The 20,362-nt window shown below is 46.4% G+C and overlaps 1 protein-coding gene across 3 annotated transcripts; it reads right to left on the bottom strand.

Moving 5' to 3' along the window:
- Positions 1-1,242: 1,242 nt before the first annotated feature.
- LOC123069248 (phospho-N-acetylmuramoyl-pentapeptide-transferase homolog) lies at positions 1,243-5,882 on the bottom strand. Of its 3 annotated transcripts, XM_044492051.1 has the most exons (8): positions 5,519-5,882; positions 5,068-5,145; positions 4,750-4,979; positions 3,882-4,332; positions 3,727-3,791; positions 3,038-3,231; positions 2,416-2,624; positions 1,243-1,692 (listed from the first exon to the last, which is right to left on the bottom strand). In XM_044492051.1, exons 1-8 carry the CDS (start codon positions 5,681-5,683, stop codon positions 1,510-1,512), a joined length of 1,575 nt encoding a protein of 524 aa, XP_044347986.1. In that variant the 5' UTR covers positions 5,684-5,882; the 3' UTR covers positions 1,243-1,509. The 3 variants fall into 3 exon arrangements, with proteins under 3 accessions (XP_044347986.1, XP_044347987.1, XP_044347988.1); XM_044492052.1 differs by lacking the exons at positions 5,068-5,145; positions 5,519-5,882 and having other exon boundaries at positions 3,882-4,192; XM_044492053.1 differs by lacking the exons at positions 5,068-5,145; positions 5,519-5,882 and having other exon boundaries at positions 3,882-4,189; positions 4,750-4,947.
- Between the last annotated feature and the right edge of the window lie 14,480 nt (positions 5,883-20,362).

Genomic DNA, 20,362 nt, shown 5'->3' with positions numbered 1-20,362 from the left:
TAAGCCGCATCAGAACTAGCAATTTTTGTTTACTTAGATAGATCAAGTCGGTTTAGCATTTACGTAGGAGTTATCTTTTCTTTCAAATATGTAGCAAATGCTTGCTTTCCAAGCTACTTATGGTGTGCGTGCGTGAGGTCTTTGGACGAAGTCAGGGTGCGGCTATTATATAAAGCCTATCTAGTCCTTTGTAAAATTCAGGTGATATTTGGATGATAGACACAATGTATTTTTAGGGTAAATACCCGTATCGAGCTTCCTGGCTAAAAATCCCTAAGTTTTGGAGGAAGCTTTAGAAAACCTCTGTGTTGCGATTTCTCTTCGTTGAAATTGTTTTGTGCGTGAGTACCGTCGTCGAGATTGGTTTTCTCGTGCTGAGCCGTAAGGTTCAAACCCTCTACTTCGTGTGCATCGCGTGCGCGGGCGAGAGGTTACTACTGCTGGTGGTGGAGTGTCGTGAAAGGTCGGGCCGCAACAACGGATTTGATCTCGCCATCGAGGTTCGGTCTACATCATAGCACCCCTGAAACTCGGTGCCAGGGGTCCGGGTTCAGACCTCAAGTTGGAGTTCGGTGCCCTTCAACAACATTTTAGGTTTTGTTTCCTCGCATAGTGCTCTGGTTCTCTCTGTTTGAAGTTTTGTTTCCTCGCATAGTGTTCCAATTCTCTCTATTCATGATCGTGGCCGTCGTCTGGCCAAAGAGGAGGTGCAAGGCTATCTCAGTGAAACACTGCCCTTCAACACAGTCTACGGCCCCTCTTTATCATGAGGCTAGGCGGCGAGAACCCCTTTGATGATGTCTGCGACTCTTCTGTGTCTTCAACGTGCCGACTGATCCTCTCTACATCATCTCGGCGTCGGATCTCCTTTCGACAAATCCAACAATATCAGTTTCCACACTTCTCAGTCTGCCTAGTGTGACGAGTGCTAAATTCGTGGTGATGATTGCCTGTCGTAGCTCGTTTCTGGTTCTCTCCTACTTCTTCCCTGTAACTTCTTGCGCGTGCCAGGTGCTACTTTCTTTAGCCGTTGCGTTTGTATCGCCTTCTTTCTTTCCAAAATGAACATGAAACTTGTACAGGCTGGCTTTTGCCCGCCGTAGCTGCTTCAAAACAGAAGTGCAATATGCTTCGGAGGTGGAGTTGTATTACTCCCTCCATCCCATAATATAAGAACGTTTTTGACACTGGTGTAATGTTAAAATGTTCTTATATTTTGGGACAGAGGGAGTAAAAGATAGATGAACAACACGTCAGTTGAAACAGTAGCTCAGTATACAAAAACGCTACAGTTCTCTGCAAGCCAGAGGATACAACAACCCATGGTACCATACTGCACGGCTTCAGTTGAGGTGTCCTAGAAACTCCACGCGCAAAATTCTGTAAATCTGTAGTATATCAGCAAGCTGTAGGCTCGGGCATGCTGAAGGCTCAAACATCTACCATTCTAGAAGTACACTACAGAAATGAAACAGAAGCAATGAAAGAATGATAACCTATGCTCTACATTTACGCTGAGACAAGACCAAGGTATCCTGCCAACACAGTTAAGAAGCATGTCATGATGTATGCACCCGCCACGATATAAGGCTCCTTTATGCCCCACAGTCTAAGATAGTAATGCGAGGGAAGAATTCGCTGGAAAGATCTGTTTGTCCCATGGATGTGCTTCAGAGTCATGCTTAAAGGAACCTGACACAGAAATGAAACATGACGATATATTATGATCTTGCATTCTAGAATGGCACCATTAGACAAAGACATATAGTCCACACTGCACTATTGTGTTCTTACAAGAATGAAGAACGAAAACAATTAGCAAACATATGGACACAGTGCGCTGTAGAAATGATTGATAACTGAAGCTTCTTTTATGAAATTTGAATAAACTAGGATTATCAGTACGGATCATGAAGCAAAAAACAAGTCCAGCTAAATATGTTCTATGTGATGTCTCATTGTTCACAAACTGATAGTTAAGTAACAGAATTATGCATTTCAATTGCCAATAATACCAAAAGGGCTTCACAGAAGGCCCTTGTTCAGTACTTCTCATCCCACTTTCACTCAATGAACTAGCACATAGGGCTGATGACTCTGGGCCACAAAGGTATAGAGGATAACATGAACTAGAGGGTTTACTGCTGCAGAATCAGAGCAAATGTCGATTATGACTTGATACAGGTTCATGATGAAAGGTGTAAAGCATATTCACACAATTAACCAAGACAGAATGATCCAGTGATCAACTGATCGATGTTTAACCACTATCCACTGGAAAGCAATAAATATCATAATTCAACTCATGCAGTTCGCTGCACATGCAAATAGCTTATAACAGTAACTAAAGGGTGTCAACAGTAAGCATATATCATAATTATTGAGGTAAAACGATAAATACAAACAGTACTATACCTGCAATATTACCACAAGTAGCTCGAGAAAGAAGACGCTGCATGCAATTAACATAGGAATGAACATTCCACTACATGCTGCAATTGTAGCAAGTGCTCCTCCAAGTGCAAAAGAGCCAACTCGACCCATAACTATTGAGGCCCTATATCTGTTATGTAAAAGAAAGCCGGTGCAAGCACCTGACATAGATGCTCCGAAAACGCTCAGCTCTGCAACAATTGTGAATAGTTGATTCACACAAGACCTTGTTAGATTCAACAAAACGTAGAAGATCATGAAGATGAATTTGAAAAGGTCAACAAGACCCCTTTGCATCATCCTATGGAAATTCAGTTATGATACACCATCTACCCTGACTGATGACTACACATAACATTTTTTCCGAACTTTCAAGACACTGCGCTGAACCCTTTTCAGCAAATGGAGCATATATCCATGAAAAGCTCCAGAAGAAATTAAATGGGTACAATAGACCATTACATGATGTCATGAGTTAAATAGGTTCGTCACCCTTTATCGAAAAAATGATGACAGGAGGAAAAGCTAGTATGCTATAAGGAGTTAATTATGATGTGGGATTACAACTTTGAGAAAACATGTTAATTGGCAGAAATAACAGTACCCGAGCAGATCGGAAGAGCGGCAACAGACAATCCAACGAGTGCCAAAGCAGCAACACCACCAGCCAAACCATCAAGACCATCAACCAATGTTACTCCAGTACCCATGGAAAGAGAACATACTGTAGCCAGAACCAGATAAACTTTCCCCATGAATGCAAGACCAAATGGCGGAGGCAGGGGAACAATGAATTTCCTTCATGAACAAAGTCGAATCAGTAAAGTTGAGACAGTGAACCTGAGTATAAAACTGTGATATTTTCTATATCTGTTCCTTGTAATGTGTGATCAGAGAATTAAGGGTCATATAATGTGCTCAGTATACCAAGATATGAGGTGGGAACTTAGACATCTTCAAAGTATAATCAGGAAAGCACCATTCACTCTAAAATTAACATGTAAACATTGTTACTGGTTACCAACGTGAGTTCAAAAACCAAGATTAGTTGTGTAAGTACGCACTAAGATAAAGTGACACCATGAAGGCCGCAGCCCACAGATAAAATGTTGTATGATCCTTGGGTTGTACTCTGACAAACCTTTAGGCAATTAAGAAAGATTTTGCTTTTCATGTTAACTGTTAAGAACACCAACTCGAAAACCAACCACAATCACAAGATAGCATAACTGATCAAGTACTAAATTAAACTGACCTAGCTTCAAGGCACACATCAGTTGCAATAATGCTTACATGTTGTATGGTGTTGAAATATTTGCAGAACCCAACCAGATAAAGAAGTAGATCCCAGCAGCAGTCTGCAAGGTATACAAGATTACTTCTAAGTTGCATTTACTGTAACATGTAAAGAGCACCCCATCATATAATTTGAGAAAAGCATCACTTACCTGAACCAAAAATCTTATCCACTGAGGTACTTTATGACTGCGATCCACGACAAGGTTTGAAATATCATCAAGTAACCCAACTACTGCAAATATGATGGTTATTATAGCTGCTCCATTTACTCCACTTGAGTTCGAACCAACATGTCTTCTTGCAACCAAAATACCAATCGGAATGAAGAACAGTCCTCCCATTGCTGGGGTTGGTTTTCCATAGGATGGAGATATAGGCTTCCCTCTCCTCCGGAAATGATGAATCTTCATTCTATCAGCAATGGGTGCAAAAATAAATCCAGCTAATGTGGATAGAACTGCTGATATTAAAAAAGGGCGTGTCAAATAAAATGAGTCCAGAGGTAGCCTAACAATCCACCATGAACACCAGTCGACAAACAAAAGTAGCACTGCTAGGAAAGCAATCAGCCCAACATTATTCATCAGCCCTTGTTGAGTTCTGGGAATTGATGTAAGAAACTTTAGTCAGAAACTAGCAAACACATTTCTAAAAGCCTATCTGTTCTTATTGGTTCGGTACCCTTTGTGTTCAGTTAACCATGAAGAATAAGAATTACATAACCTTTCTAGCACAATATTAATCTGGAAGGTCATCACATATGCTCTTAATAAATTACCGTTACTCCACATTCGCTAAGACCTAAGTGTGTATTATTCCTGGAAAATTACACACTATACTATACAACTGCATATTCGTTAAGTGTGTGCTGTTCGCCGGAAAATTACACAATATACAATACAACTCGTTGTAATACAATGCTGACACCTAGCCATATTATTATGATGGTATATGACTTATGGCTGTAGAGGTACTTGAATTAGCTACACTTGTGATCTGAAAAGCTAGATAATTTACCTGCTCTTCCTTTGCCCTTTCCCAATGGTGGCGAGCCTATGGGCAGCAATAGTTATCGCTCCCTCTGCCGCCTTGAAGCGCCTCTCGGTCATCATCGTTGGCAACTCAACATCCCCAATTTGGGTTAACACAACCTCGTCGTCGCTCCAATCACTCTCACTTGAATACAAAACAACACCAAATGCATCATCCTCGTCGTCATGATGCACTAGCGAGAAATCCCCCAGATCCTACACCAAGTCACTGCAACTAGTAAAATAATCTATTTCACGGTGTAGCACTGCTATTTCAATTTGAAGAAGAGAAACGGCACAATACATCATCAAATGATGTGGTGATTTGAATGGAACGACGCCTGCGTGTGGGCCCCAATGGGATGCTTCCAAGCTGGGTCTCCTGCAGAAGGGTAATAGCAGTTAGATCAGTTCCACCGTAGTTACACGTATTAGTAGTATACGACTAAAATTGTAGTGACATGTATTAGTTTGAACTATGAACTGAAACGCACACCAGTATTAGTAGCATACGACTACCGCCCTAAAATCCCTGAAGCTGCACACGATACTTCAACAACCAACACCCTGACCATTTCGAGCTAAGACACTGAATAAAATGGCAGCTCGTGGATTTGCTCAAGTATGCGAGAGATCACTTGTCGCCACCCGCGTAGTAGGTAGGAGTTGTACGCTTCGATGAATACGGCGGCAATAACTAGGCGAAAAACTAGCTCTACGAGGAATGGGGCGGAGCGAGAGATCTAGGAGCTCACCTGCACAGCGGAGGGTCGGCGGGAGGACGGCGTCGAGAAGGCACGCGCCCGCGGGAGAGGCGGCCGCCGGAGGGATCGCCGGAAGCGCGGGTGGTGGGGTGCGGGGCACGAGTAGTAGGAGTAGGAGCAGGAGGCGGAGGAGGAGGAGGAGGAGGGAGATGCCATGGCTGGTACTTCGCCGGCGAGGACGAAGGGGGTAGAAGATGGCCGGAGATCAAGGAGTATTTTCTGACGGCGACCGGAGGACAGCGACTACTGTTCTTCGAATGCGTCGCTGCGAGGTGGTTATTTGCTACTACTCGTTTTGGAGGCCTCGTCCAACCTCGGGGCAATTTTTCTCCCTTGGAAAAGTGGTCGCCGCTCCGCACATCGACATTTGCTATGCGTGGATCTGGACATGTGGTGCTTTTTTCTTTTTGAAAGGGAATAAATCTATTCCACTCATACTTGGCTCCTAGCACTTTCGCTAGTCACCACACCAGCAACACAGTCAGGGCATCATCTGCCCAAATGGTGAAAGGCACAGACGCTTTCAGACCAAACTGCGCCAACAAATGTGCAGCAGTATTACAGGTTCTCCTGCAGAATAAGAAGTCTGAGACCTCAAAAGAGGTATAGCATAAACTACGAGCCTCACACAGGAGGATACCAATGTAGGAATTATCATAGTCTCTTGACTTCAGCGCCCCCACCAAAACCTGACAGTCTGATTCAAACGCAATCCTATAAGCTCCCAGGTCAGCAGCCCCCTCGATCGCGTTGAGACAAGCCAAAGCTTCAGCCTGAAGAGCGTTTTGGACATGATCAAGTTTGCCTGCTGCTGCAGCAATGAAAGAGCCCGCCTCATCCCGCGCAATGAAGCCCCAAGCACCGGAGCCCGTGCCCTGAAGGAAAGCTTGTTTCTTGCTGTCCACCAGTCCCACAGGAGAGTGACCACATGCACCTGTTTCTCCTAGGGGAGCGTCCAGATCTGTCTGAGGACCTCCTTTGGGCTCTTGCATTCACATAGGGCTATCCGAATATCTTCCAGGCATCTTTCCCGCCACAGGGCTTTCACCTTCTTGCACTTAAGAAACAGGTGACCACCATCTTCATCCAAGCGCAGGCACATGGGGCAACGAGTGTCAAGCTCAATCTGTTTTCTCTTGATATTCAGTCTTGTGGGTAGGCTATTATGAGCCAGACGCCAAGTGAACAAGCGCACCTTGCCAGGAACACCCAAATGCCACAATTTGTTCCAGAAAGGGGATCCCTGTTCATGAATAGCAGAAGTGCTGGCATCATGGTGTAGGCTTCTCTCTCGGATGGCGACCCCCAGCTGATAAGCAGATTTGACCGAGAACTGACCTCTCTTGTCAAAATGCCAGGAAATGAAGTCCTCCATGCCCTGCTTTAGGGGTATAGCCAGAATTGAGTGTGCATCCTCCTTAGAAAAAAGCATACGCACTAGGGCCTCATCTGTAACGCCCCGGATTCGATGCGCCAGGTGTCTGCCAATTATTCGCCGTCGTTGCCATGTCATTTGCTTGCGTGTTGCACTTTGCCATGTCATCATATGCATTTCATATCATATCATCATGTGCATTTCATTTTGCATACGTGTTCGTTTCATGCATCCGAGCATTTTCCCCGTTGTCCGTTTTGCAATCCGGCACTCCTATGTCATCCGGCGTCCCCTTTTGCCTCTTCTCTTGTGTGGGTGTTAAACTTTCTCGGAATGGAACGAGATTTGCCAAGCGGCCTTGGTATAGCACCGGTAGACCGCCTGTCAAGTTTCGTGCCATTTGGAGGTCGTTTGATACCCCAACGGTTAACCGGGTAACCGTAAAGCCCTCTTTTGTTGCAGCCCAACACCCCTTCCAAAGTGGCCCAAAACCCATCTAACTCCCCTCCATGCTCTCGGTCGTTCGATCACGATCGCGTGGCCGAAAACCGCTCCTCATTTGGACTCTCCTAGATCCCTCTACCTATATATATGTCTTCCTCCCCGAAATCCCGGTGCAAACCCTAGCCTCCTCTTCCTCGCGCCGCCGGACACGTCCGCGCCGCCACCGGACATGTCCGCCACCGCCCCCTCAGCGAACCGTGGAGCGCCACGTCGCGCCGCCGACCCACGCCCCGCCGTCGGCCCGCCGAGGCCCGTTCCCGGCCCGCGCGGGCCCAGCCGCCGCCGCCGCCCCGCGGGCGCCCGACCCCGCGCCGCCGGCCCATCCCGCCGCCCGCCACCGGCCAGCGTCGCCGCCGCCGCGGCACGCCGCCGGAGCTCCCCGTCACCGCCTCCTCCACCAGATCCGCGCCGCCGTGCCGCCCGGCCCCGCCTCCTCCGCGCCCCGCCGCCGGCGCCCTCCCCGCGCAGCGACCCGCGCCCGGGCTCCGCCCTGCCGCCGCCCGAGGCTCTGCCGCCCCGCGCCGGCGCCGCCCTCCGCCGCCGAGCACCGCCGCCCCCGCGTGGGCCTCGCCTCCGTGCCGCCCGGCCAGATCCGGCCGCGGAGAGGCCGGATCCGGCGCCTCCCTCGCCGGCCCCCTCCTCTCCGGCCTCCTCCCGCATCTCCGGCGACCCGGCGAATCTCCGGCGAGATCCGCCTTGCCTCGATATCCGTGCAGAAGGTTGACCCCGAATTTTTCTCTAAGTCCCAATTATTTTAGCATAATCATGCCATGTTTATCATGCTGTATCTCTGCATCCGTAGCTCCGTTTCGTGTGTGTAATATGTCAAATTGTTCGTCTCGACGAGTACTTCATTAGGTTCCATTGCATCATTTTCATTTGAGCTCATCTTGATGCCCGAAATGCTGTTGGAAGAGTGCATGTTGATGTTAATCTGCTGAAACTGTTATAACTTGCTCATTTATCATTTTTGCCATGTTTGATGTGTGCATCCTAGGAACATGAGCTCTACATATGTTTTGATCTATGCTATGCCATCTTTCCAGGGGTGCCACCCATGTATTTTTGTGAGTTTTGTGCTGAGTGCATCGAGCTTGTTAAGTAGTGTACTTGCTGTTGCTGTTTTGCTAGGCAGATTCTGTTATATTTTGTTCCTATGTAAACATGCTTCTACTAATCATTCTATGCATAATCTGGAGATGTTCTATAAACATGTTTTGATCTACATGTCTTGCTCTATCCATCCATGCCCCTGGTAGCATTTATAGCTTGTTGTAGATTGTTCATATCTTGCTCCAAAGTTGCTTGATAATGTTGCTATCAGCCTGTTAACGTTAAGTTCACTAGTTACCATGTGTTTTGCTAGTGTTCCATGCACCCTATGAACTTGCTCTTGCCATGCTTAGCTTCATAAACATGTCTTCTTACTGTTGGTTGCCTTGCCATGCCATGCATTGCTCTGTGGTGAGTGGTTCAAGCTCACCAACATGCCTACTTATTGTTGTTCCTGCCATGTATGAATTTGTAATATAACTTGCCATGTTTACATGGGTGCCATCATATCTTGTGATCCTTTTTGGCTCATGGTCAGTAAGGGACTTTTGATCTATGCAATTAGTAGATTCATGCCATGCCTTTGTTTGCCATGATAAGTTCCTGTAACATGTTGTTTGATAGCTCTAAACATTGCAACCTGATGTTATTCCTGCTAAAGTCTGAAACTGTTATTATTTGCAATATCTCCATGTCTTTTTGAGCATGTTCTAGTTGTTTCTGGAGATAGCTCAGTGTTCATGTTTTGTTATGCTTTACCTGTACTTCATGCCCATGCCTTTTGTTCTTATGTTGGGGTGCTGTAGCATGTTGTTTTGATGCTTGTAAGATGCCTAGTTGCTGTTTTGGACAGATTGTTGTTATGACTTGTATAGAGTGTAGGTGTTGAACCGTTGCTCCGTTTTGAGTGTGCTCTATATGAAACTTGCTTGATTTTGCATGTTGTTTCATATTATCATGTTGCATCCTTGTTTTGAGGTGTTTTCTTGATGTTTGTATGCATTTTGCATCAATGCCATGTTTAACTTGTTTTGCTCATATCTTCTAGGCCGTAGCTCCAAATCTAATGAACTTTATATGTAACTTGACTAGAATTTCATGTAGATCCTCTTGGTGCTCTTTAACTTGCTGTTTAAAAACTTGAACATAAGGTTTGTTCAGTTCTGGACCAATTTCGAAATTTGCATATGAGGACTTACCGGAATTGTTATATGTTGTTTCCGGCCTTATTTAAACTTGCCTTGATGTGTTGTTCTTGTTTGCATCATCTCTTGCCATGAGTAGTTTCATGTAGTCTTGTCTTGCATCATGCTTGTTGTGCATCATGTCTTGTCTATGTGTGGTGTGTTTACCATGTTGTGTGCTTCTTCTCGATAGTTCCCGTTTCGTTGCGATCGTGAGGATGCGTTCGTCTTCGTGTTATGTTCCCGGATTGCCATGAACCTCTAACCTTCGACTCCATTCCTAGCAAACCATTGATTGGCTATGTTACCACTTTGCTCAGCCCCTCTTATAGCGTTGTTAGTTGCAGGTGAAGTTGAGGATTGCTCCATGGTGGACAGGGTTTTGTTGGGATATCACAATATCTCTTATATTATTAATGCATCTATATACTTGGTAAAGGGTGGAAGGCTCGGCCTTATGCCTGGTGTTTTGTTCCACTCTTGCCGCCCTAGTTTCCGTCATACCGGTGTTATGTTCCCGGATTTTGCGTTCCTTACGCGGTCGGGTGATTTATGGGACCCCCCTGACAGTTCGCTTTGAATAAAACCTGTCCAGCAAGGCCCAACCTTGGTTTTACCATTTGCCTCACCACCACCTACCTTTCCCTTGGGAGTAATTAACCCAAGGGTCATCTTTATTTTAGCCCCCCCGGGCCAATGCTTGTCTATGTGTTGGTCCAAACTAGAGCCACTTGCAGCGCCACCTCGGGAAAACTTGAGGTCTGGTTCTAGTTGTATGTAGTGCTCATCCGGTCGTGGCCTGAGATGAGATACGCGCGGCTACTATCAGGATGTCGGCACGCCGGGAGGTCTTGCTGGTCTTGTTTTACCATTGTCGAAATGTCTTGTAAACCAGGATTCCGAGACTGACCGGGTCTTCCTGGGAGAAGGTCTATTCCTTCGTTGATCGCGAGAGCTTGTCATGGGCTAAGTTGGGACACCCCTGCAGGGTATAAACTTTCGAGAGCCATGCCTGCGGTTATGTGGCAGATGGGAATTTTTTAATGTCCGGTTGTAGATAACTTGACACCAGATCCGAATTAAAATGCATCAACCGCGTGTGTAGCCGTGATGGTCTCTTCTCGGCGGAGTCCGGGAAGTGAACACGGTTTCTGGGTTATGTTTGACGTAAGTAGGTGTTCAGGATCACCTCTTGATCATTGTTAGCTTCACGACCGTTCCGCTTGTTCTCTTCTCGCTCTTCTTTGCGTATGTTAGTCACCATACTTGCTTAGTCGCTGCTGCAACCTCACCACTTTACCCCTTCCTTTCCCATTAAGCTTTGCTAGTCTTGATACCCATGGTAATGGGATTGCTGAGTCCTCGTGGCTCACAGATTACTACAACAACAGTTGCAGGTACATGTTATGCGATGATCCTGATGCGAGAGCGATGTTTGCTTGCTTTGGGGTTCTTCTTCTGCTTCTTCTTCGATCAGGGGATAGGTTCCAGGTCGGCAGCCTGGGTTAGCAGGGTGGATATTGTTTGAGTTTCTGTTTATGATTCATCCGTAGTCGGATGTTGTTCTTGTATGTTGTATTTTTGTATTCATGTGGCATTGTATGCCTTTTGTATGTATCCCCATCTATTATGTAATATTGATGTAATGATATCCACCTTGCAAAGGCGTCTCAATATGCGGGTCTATCCTTGGTGGGACCTTCGAGTTCCTTTTGGATAGGGTCGCATATTGGGCGTGACAAGTTGGTATCAGAGACTCGACCGACCCTAGGAGCCCCCTAGATTGATCGTGTAGTTTGGCCGTTGTTGAGTCTAGAAGAAAACTATTTTCGGAGTCTAGTTATATCGGAGAGCAGGAATTCTTTTTACTCCTCAGCCCCCTTCGTTGCTCTGGTAAGGAATCTTGACGTAGGTGTTTTGAACTATTCCTCTTCCAATTCAAATTTTTATTTAGGTTCACGCAGTTGGTTTTCTGATCGTTGCTCCTCAGCTCTTTGCATCCGGTGCATATCTCGTCAAAGTGATTCGACTCTCTCCGTTTTTTTTGCAAGTTCAACCCTCAGTTGTTTTCTTTTCCCACCCACCCACCCTTCTTCCTCTCGGAACCGGAGTCCGTAATCGAGTATCCATCCTACTCGTGCGAAGTCTTTGCTTTCTTTCCTCAATGATTTTAACCGGTGTTTCCTCTCGAAATTATTCGTCGGTTCCCCTTCAAAGTTGCCTTTGTTTTCCCGCCCTCCCACCCTCTTCTTCCCGGAGTCTGACTCTCTCTCGACCATCTATTTCATTTGTGCGGAGCCTCTTCAGTCTTTCGTCAATTATTTCAACCGGTGAATTCTCGTCTCATTCGTCATTCTTCATCTCTTTTTTTTCTTTTCCGGTGGATTTAATTCAAGTTTTTCGGTGGTGATTATATTCTTTTCCTCAGCTCAAGTGTTCTCCTTGCTCGTTCGCCTCTCGCCATTTCAATCATTCCGGAGTTCGGAAGACATCTCAGGAGATTTCTCTGTGTTTGAATTAATTCGAGGTTGTCACCTCATTCAAATATTTCAATTGTTCCGGTGCATCATCTATCTGTTCAACGTCCCTTTTCCAACGGTGTTTTTCAATTCAGTGGGCCCTAACCCACAGGTCTTTTCACAGGATCTTACCTGACTCTTCTAATTCCCCCGGAGTTATTCTTAATTCTTTTCAAGTGTGACGTAAGAATGAATTTCATCAGTCACATGCCTTCTCCAAGATCGCTTTTAAATTCTTTTCATTGTTGGCTCAACCTCTTCGCTTTTCATTCTCCCGGAGTATCTCAGTAATTTTGGTGGTGTTTCTCGTAATCATTTGAAGATGGAAGAAGAAGATTTTTGTTAAATCTTGCCCGTTCTCCCGGAGATTCGCGGTGCTAGCTCGATGTTATCCTATCAAATTGTTTCAAATCATGCAAATTCTTTTCATCCATCCGGAGCATTTCAGGAGTTGTTTTCCCGTTTCTTTTCACCGGAGGCCATCATTCCAGTTATCGTTCTCTATTTATCCCGGTCCTTCGTTCAAGTATTCTTCAACCAGTTCGCGATCTCTACGTTCTCGTCTCTCTAAATTCCCTCAAGTGCCTTCGTGCTTTTCTAATTCTTCCCGGTGATTCATTCTCTTTCATCAGTCATTTTCGAATTCTTACGGTGGTTCGTTCAAGATTCTTTTTCCTTGATTATCATATTAATCCATTCGTTCTTTTCAATCCTACCGGTGGTTCATGAAGACCTTCTCAAGTTCACGATATGGCACTTCTCAATCCTTTTCTTCGGAGTTTGTTCTTGTTGAATAAATTCTAGTTTCAAGTGTTTTCATCTTTTCTTTTCCGGAGTTCAAATTTCCTCGGCCATCTCGTCGGAACCTTCATCTAAATCATCGCAAGGCTCATCTTATTCTTTCATCCTTCATTCTATCTCATCATCCTTTTGTCACCGGAGTTCTTCATGGTGGTTCTTCATGATTTAATTCATTCTTTCAAGAGTTCATCAAGATTCTTGTTCAAGGAGTTCTAGTATCTTTTCTTCTCACGTCTCAAAGTGCAATTAATTCTCCATATCCTTTTGAAGTGGAATTTTGCATTTCTTCGTTCTTCTCAGCCATTCAATCTTTTCCGCTTGTGGTCGGATATCACCTCATAATTTTGAGATGCTATCTATAAGTCCACAACAAGCCTATTCTTTTCGTTGTTGTTTTTCTCAACAACTCCGTTCAATCCTTCCTTCTAAGTTCTTTTCAAAAAAATTCAATTCTTTCCGGAGGTTTTGTGTCATGTCTTCATCAAGTACCATTCCATCCTCTCAAGTTCGTTCTAATCCTCCCATTTTCAGTCGGAGTGCTACCTAAATCCTTTCAGCCTTATTCGTTTCTTTTCTCATTCTAACCACTCCGGTTAGAACGAGTCGTTTCTTAGCCTATCTTATTTCGTGAGCTTTCGATTCTCGTCTTTCTCGTCGTTCCTCTCTTCTTCTCGAGTGTTCTTGATTCTTTGCTTCTTCTCTTAAGTTCTTGTTTCACCACATCCCTTTTCCCTTCCGTCTCGGTACTAAGATCTCGGGACGAGATCTCTTGTTAGTGGAGGAGTGTTGTAACGCCCCGGATTCGATGCGCCAGGTGTCTGCCAGTTATTCGCCGTCGTTGCCATGTCATTTGCTTGCGTGTTGCACTTTGCCATGTCATCATATGCATTTCATATCATGTCATCATGTGCATTTCATTTTGCATACGTGTTCGTTTCATGCATCCGAGCATTTTCCCCGTTGTCCGTTTTGCAATCCGGCACTCCTATGTCATCCGGCGTCCCCTTTTGCCTCTTCTCTTGTGTGGGTGTTAAACTTTCTCGGAATGGAACGAGGTTTGCCAAGCGGCCTTGGTATAGCACCGGTAGACCGCCTGTCAAGTTTCGTGCCATTTGGAGGTCGTTTGATACCCCAACGTTTAACCGGGTAACCGTAAAGCCCACTTTTGTTGCAGCCCAACACCCCTTCCAAAGTGGCCCAAAACCCATCTAACTCCCCTCCATGCTATCGGTTGTTCGATCACGATCGCGTGGCCAAAAACCGCTCCTCATTTGGACTCTCCTAGCTCTCTCTACCTATATATATGTCTTCCTCCCCGAAATCCCGGTGCAAACCCTAGCCTCCTCTTCCTCGCGCCGCCGGACACGTCCGCGCCGCCACCGGACATGTCCGCCACCGCCCCCTCAGCGAACCGTGGAGCGCCACGTCGCGCCGCCGACCCACGCCCCGCCGCCGGCCCGCCGAGGCCCGTTCCCGGCCCGCGCGGGCCCAGCCGCCGCCGCCGCCCCGCGGGCGCCCGACCCCGCGCCGCCGGGCCCATCCCGCCGCCCGCCGCCGGCCAGCGTCGCCGCCGCCGCGGCACGCCGCCGGAGCTCCCCGTCGCCGCCTCCTCCACCAGATCCGTGCCGCCGTGCCGCCCGGCCCCGCCTCCTCCGCGCCCCGCCGCCGGCGCCCTCCCCGCGCAGCGACCCGCGCCCGGGCTCCGCCCTGCCGCCGCCCTAGGCTCTGCCGCCCCGCGCCGGCGCCGCCCTCCGCCGCCGAGCGCCGCCGCCCCCGCGTGGGCCTCGCCTCCGTGCCGCCCGGCCAGATCCGGCCGCGGAGAGGCCGGATCCGGCGCCTCCCTCGCCGGCCCCCTCCTCTCCGGCCTCCTCCCGCATCTCCGGTGAACCCCGGCGAATCTCCGGCGAGATCCGCCTCGCCTCGATATCCGTGCAGAAGGTTGACCCCGAATTTTTCTCTAAGTCCCAATTATTTTAGCATAATCATGCCATGTTCATCATGCTGTATCTCTGCATCCGTAGCTCCGTTTCATGTGTGTAATATGTCAAATTGTTCATCTGGACGAGTACTTCATTAGGTTCCATTGCATCATTTTCATTTGAGCTCATCTTGATGCCCGAAATGCTGTTGGAAGAGTGCATGTTGATGTTAATCTGCTGAAACTGTTATAACTTGCTCATTTATCATTTTTGCCATGTTTGATGTGTGCATCCTAGGAACATGAGCTCTACATATGTTTTGATCTATGCTATGCCATCTTTCCAGGGGTGCCACCCATGTATTTTTGTGAGTTTTGTGCTGAGTGCATCGAGCTTGTTAAGTAGTGTACTTGCTGTTGCTGTTTTGCTAGGCAGATTCTGTTATATTTTGTTCCTATGTAAACATGCTTCTACTAATCATTCTATGCATAATCTGGAGATGTTCTATAAACATGTTTTGATCTACATGTCTTGCTCTATCCATCCATGCCCCTGGTAGCATTTATAGCTTGTTGTAGATTGTTCATATCTTGCTCCAAAGTTGCTTGATAATGTTGCTATCAGCCTGTTAACGTTAAGTTCACTAGTTACCATGTGTTTTGCTAGTGTTCCATGCACCCTATGAACTTGCTCTTGCCATGCTTAGCTTCATAAACATGTCTTCTTACTGTTGGTTGCCTTGCCATGCCATGCATTGCTCTGTGGTGAGTGGTTCAAGCTCACCAACATGCCTACTTATTGTTGTTCCTGCCATGTATGAATTTGTAATATAACTTGCCATGTTTACATGGGTGCCATCATATCTTGTGATCCTTTTTGGCTCATGGTCAGTAAGGGACTTTTGATCTATGCAATTAGTAGATTCATGCCATGCCTTTGTTTGCCATGATAAGTTCCTGTAACATGTTGTTTGATAGCTCTAAACATTGCAACCTGATGTTATTCCTGCTAAAGTCTGAAACTGTTATTATTTGCAATATCTCCATGTCTTTTTGAGCATGTTCTAGTTGTTTCTGGAGATAGCTCAGTGTTCATGTTTTGTTATGCTTTACCTGTACTTCATGCCCATGCCTTTTGTTCTTATGTTGGGGTGCTGTAGCATGTTGTTTTGATGCTTGTAAGATGCCTAGTTGCTGTTTTGGACAGATTGTTGTTATGACTTGTATAGAGTGTAGGTGTTGAACCGTTGCTCCGTTTTGAGTGTGCTCTATATGAAACTTGCTTGATTTTGCATGTTGTTTCATATTATCATGTTGCATCCTTGTTTTGAGGTGTTTTCTTGATGTTTGTATGCATTTTGCATCAATGCCATGTTTAACTTGTTTTGCTCATATCTTCTAGGCCGTAGCTCCAAATCTAATGAACTTTATATGTAACTTGACTAGAATTTCATGTAGATCCTCTTGGTGCTCTTTAACTTGCTGTTTAAAACTTGAACATAAGGTTTGTTCAGTTCTGGACCAATTTCGAAATTTGCATATGAGGACTTACCGGAATTGTTATATGTTGTTTCCGGCCTTATTTAAACTTGCCTTGATGTGTTGTTCTTGTTTGCATCATCTCTTGCCATGAGTAGCTTCATGTAGTCTTGTCTTGCATCATGCTTGTTGTGCATCATGTCTTGTCTATGTGTGGTGTGTTTACCATGTTGTGTGCTTCTTCTCGATAGTTCCCGTTTCGTTGCAATCGTGAGGATGCGTTCGTCTTCGTGTGGTTTGTCTTCGTGGCTTCATCTTCTTCATGGACTCGTTCTTCTTCCTTGCGGGATTTCAGGCAAGATGACCGCTACCCTGGATCTCACTACTATCATTGCTATGCTAGTTGCTTCGTTCTATCGCTATGCTGCGTTACCTATCATTTGCTCTTCAAGCCTCCCAAATTGCCATGAACCTCTAACCTTCGACTCCATTCCTAGCAAACCATTGATTGGCTATGTTACCACTTTGCTCAGCCCCTCTTATAGCGTTGTTAGTTGCAGGTGAAGTTGAGGATTGCTCCATGGTGGACAGGGTTTTGTTGGGATATCACAATATCTCTTATATTATTAATGCATCTATATACTTGGTAAAGGGTGGAAGGCTCGGCCTTATGCCTGGTGTTTTGTTCCACTCTTGCCGCCCTAGTTTCCGTCATACCGGTGTTATGTTCCCGGATTTTGCGTTCCTTACGCGGTCGGGTGATTTATGGGACCCCCCTGACAGTTCGCTTTGAATAAAACCTGTCCAGCAAGGCCCAACCTTGGTTTTACCATTTGCCTCACCACCACCTACCTTTCCCTTGGGAGTAATTAACCCAAGGGTCATCTTTATTTTAGCCCCCCCGGGCCAATGCTTGTCTAAGTGTTGGTCCAAACTAGAGCCACTTGCAGCGCCACCTCGGGGAAACTTGAGGTCTGGTTCTAGTTGTACGTAGTGCTCATCCGGTCGTGGCCTGAGACGAGATACGCGCGGCTACTATCAGGATGTCGGCACGCCGGGAGGTCTTGCTGGTCTTGTTTTACCATTGTCGAAATGTCTTGTAAAGCAGGATTCCGAGACTGACCGGGTCTTCCTGGGAGAAGGTCTATTCCTTCGTTGATCGCGAGAGCTTGTCATGGGCTAAGTTGGGACACCCCTGCAGGGTATAAACTTTTGAGAGCCGTGCCCGCGGTTATGTGGCAGATGGGAATTTTTTAATGTCCGGTTGTAGATAACTTGACACCAGATCCGAATTAAAATGCATCAACCGCGTGTGTAGCCGTGATGGTCTCTTCTCGGCGGAGTCCGGGAAGTGAACACGGTTTTTGGGTTATGTTTGACGTAAGTAGGTGTTCAGGATCACCTCTTGATCATTGTTAGCTTCACGACCGCTCCGCTTGTTCTCTTCTCGCTCTTCTTTGCGTATGTTAGTCACCATACTTGCTTAGTCGCTGCTGCAACCTCACCACTTTACCCCTTCCTTTCCCATTAAGCTTTGCTAGTCTTGATACCCATGGTAATGGGATTGCCGAGTCCTCGTGGCTCACAGATTACTACAACAACAGTTGCAGGTACAGGTTATGCGATGATCCTGACGCGAGAGCGATGTTTGCTTGCTTTGGGGTTCTTCTTCTGCTTCTTCTTCGATCAGGGGATAGGTTCCAGGTCGGCAGCCTGGGTTAGCAGGGTGGATATTGTTTGAGTTTCTGTTTATGATTCATCCGTAGTCGGATGTTGTTCTTGTATGTTGTATTGTTGTATTCATGTGGCATTGTATGCCTTTTGTATGTATCCCCATCTATTATGTAATGTTGATGTAATGATATCCACCTTGCAAAAGCGTCTCAATATGCGGGTCTATCCTTGGTGGGACCTTCGAGTTCCTTTTGGATAGGGTCACATATTGGGCGTGACATCATCCCACTGGTCGGTGACTGGGTTGATGAGCTCTGAGACTTTAGAGACTATTGCATGTCCTTGATGTGTCGCTGGCTGTCTAGAAAAACCCCTCGGAATCCAAGGATCGTTCCAGACCCGCACAGAGGTGCCGTCACCAATTCTCCACACTATCCCTTCCTTTAACAGATCACGCCCACGTAAAATACTCCGCCAAGTGTATGACGTGCCTGGTTGAGCAACAACCTCAAGAACGGAGCACTCAGGGAAATATTTTGCTTTCAAAACAATTGCACAAAGGGTGTCTGGAAACTGCAGGAGCCTCCAGCTTTGCCGAGATAGCATTGCCATACTGAATAAGTGCAGATCCCTGAGACCAAGACCCCCTTCCTTTTTTGATTCTGTCATCCGTTCCCAGCTGACCCAATGGCACTTGTCCTTGCCGTCCTGCTGACTCCACCAGTACCGACAGATCATCTTGCTAATATCTTCACACAGAGATTTTGTTAGATCAAAGCAAGACATAGCATAGGTGGGTATGGCTTGAGCAACTGCTTTGATGAGAACTTCCTTACCCGCCTTCAAGAGCAATTTTTCCATCCAGCCCTGTATACGCTTCCAGATTTTCTCTTTCAGATATTCAAATTCTTTACTTTTTGCAGCCCCTAGGTGAACTGGGAGCCCCAAGTAACGTTCGTTTTTTGATTCAGAAGGAATGTGGAGCGCATTGAGCACTTGCTGTTTTCGAGGTCCACTCATACCCTTGCTAAAGAAAGCAGAAGACTTATCTTTGTTGATCATCTGGCCCGACTGAGCTTCATACAGAGCCAAGACTGGCTGGAGCTTCTCCGCGCTGGCCACTGTCACTTTCATAACAATGAGTGAATCACCCGCAAAAAATAGATGGTTGATTCTGGGTGCTTGTGGGCAGATCTGGATCCCCTCAATCGAATGATCAGCCTCAGCATGCTGCAGAAGGATGGAGAAAGCTTCCGCACATAAGATGAACAAGTACGACGATAATGGGTCGCCCTGCCGGAGGCCCCGCTGAGGAAGGAAAACCTCAGTTAGTTTGCCATTCACTTTCACTCGGTATGAAATAGATCGCACACAGTTCATAATAATACTCACCCAGGCACTCGAGAAGCCCATATGCATCATCATTTTCTCAAGGAAGTCCCATTCCACCCTGTCATAGGCTTTACTCATGTCCAATTTGACCGCCACCAGCCCGTCTCGGCCTCCTTTCTTCCTATGCATCATGTGTGTGATCTCATATGCAAGCAAAACATTATCCGTGATCATGCGCCCCAGCATGAAAGCAGATTGGGTCGGGGATATGATGTCCAGGAGGATGACCTTCAAGCGGTTTGCCAAGACCTTTGAGATAAGCTTATAAAGAACATTGCAAAGGCTAATTGGACGGTGTTGGGTGAGAGGATCAGGGTTCTTTACCTTCGGGATCAACACTATAATTGTCTCATTCCACCCCACGGGCATGTCACCACCGTTCAAAACACTCAGGACTTCCTCCTGAATATTAGCTCCCATCTTCTCCTAGAACATTTTGTACAAGATCGTCGGCATCCCATCCGGACCCGGGGCCTTAAGATCCCTAATACTGTTCAGAGCATGTGTAATCTCGTGCCCACTAAAAGGCTTCATAAGCTGCTCATTCATCTCATGGGTTACTGTTTTAGGCACATGTTGGAGAAGTTCATCATTTAGGGGACCTGCGGAAGACATGAACAAACTTTTGTAGTAGTTAGAGATAAAGGGCCCAATCTCCTCTTCCCTCTCCACCACACCACCCCCGTCTCTCTTCAAGCTCCTGATAGTATTCACCCTTCTCCTCTCAGAGGCATGAGCATGGAAGAATCCTGTATTGCGGTCACCATTTTTGAGCCAATTGACGTGGGCTCGCTGTTGCCAATAGAGATTATATTGGTCCTCCAGCCGACTTAGCTTATACCTCAAAAGATGCTCACGTGAAACCTGATGTTGGTCAATGGCTCCACGCCGACATTTCTCCAAGTCCTTTTTTGCTCTCCTTATCCTGTTGCGCAG

This window comes from Triticum aestivum, chromosome 3B (genome assembly GCF_018294505.1).
Source record: "Triticum aestivum cultivar Chinese Spring chromosome 3B, IWGSC CS RefSeq v2.1, whole genome shotgun sequence".
NCBI lineage: Eukaryota > Viridiplantae > Streptophyta > Magnoliopsida > Poales > Poaceae > Triticum > Triticum aestivum.
The sequence above is the reverse complement of the archived record's forward strand: the minus strand, read 5'-3'. Positions and strand labels throughout refer to the sequence as shown.

Coding starts and splice junctions, on each gene's coding strand:
- LOC123069248 (XM_044492051.1), bottom strand. CDS start 5,683: ATGGCATCTCCCTCCTCCTCCTCCTCCTCCGCCTCCTGCTCCTACTCC. Junction 3,792..3,881: donor GGATAAGATTTTTGGTTCAG/GTAAGTGATGCT, acceptor TATACCTTGCAG/ACTGCTGCTGGGATCTACTT. Junction 2,625..3,037: donor CGCTCTTCCGATCTGCTCGG/GTACTGTTATTT, acceptor CAATTGTTGCAG/AGCTGAGCGTTTTCGGAGCA.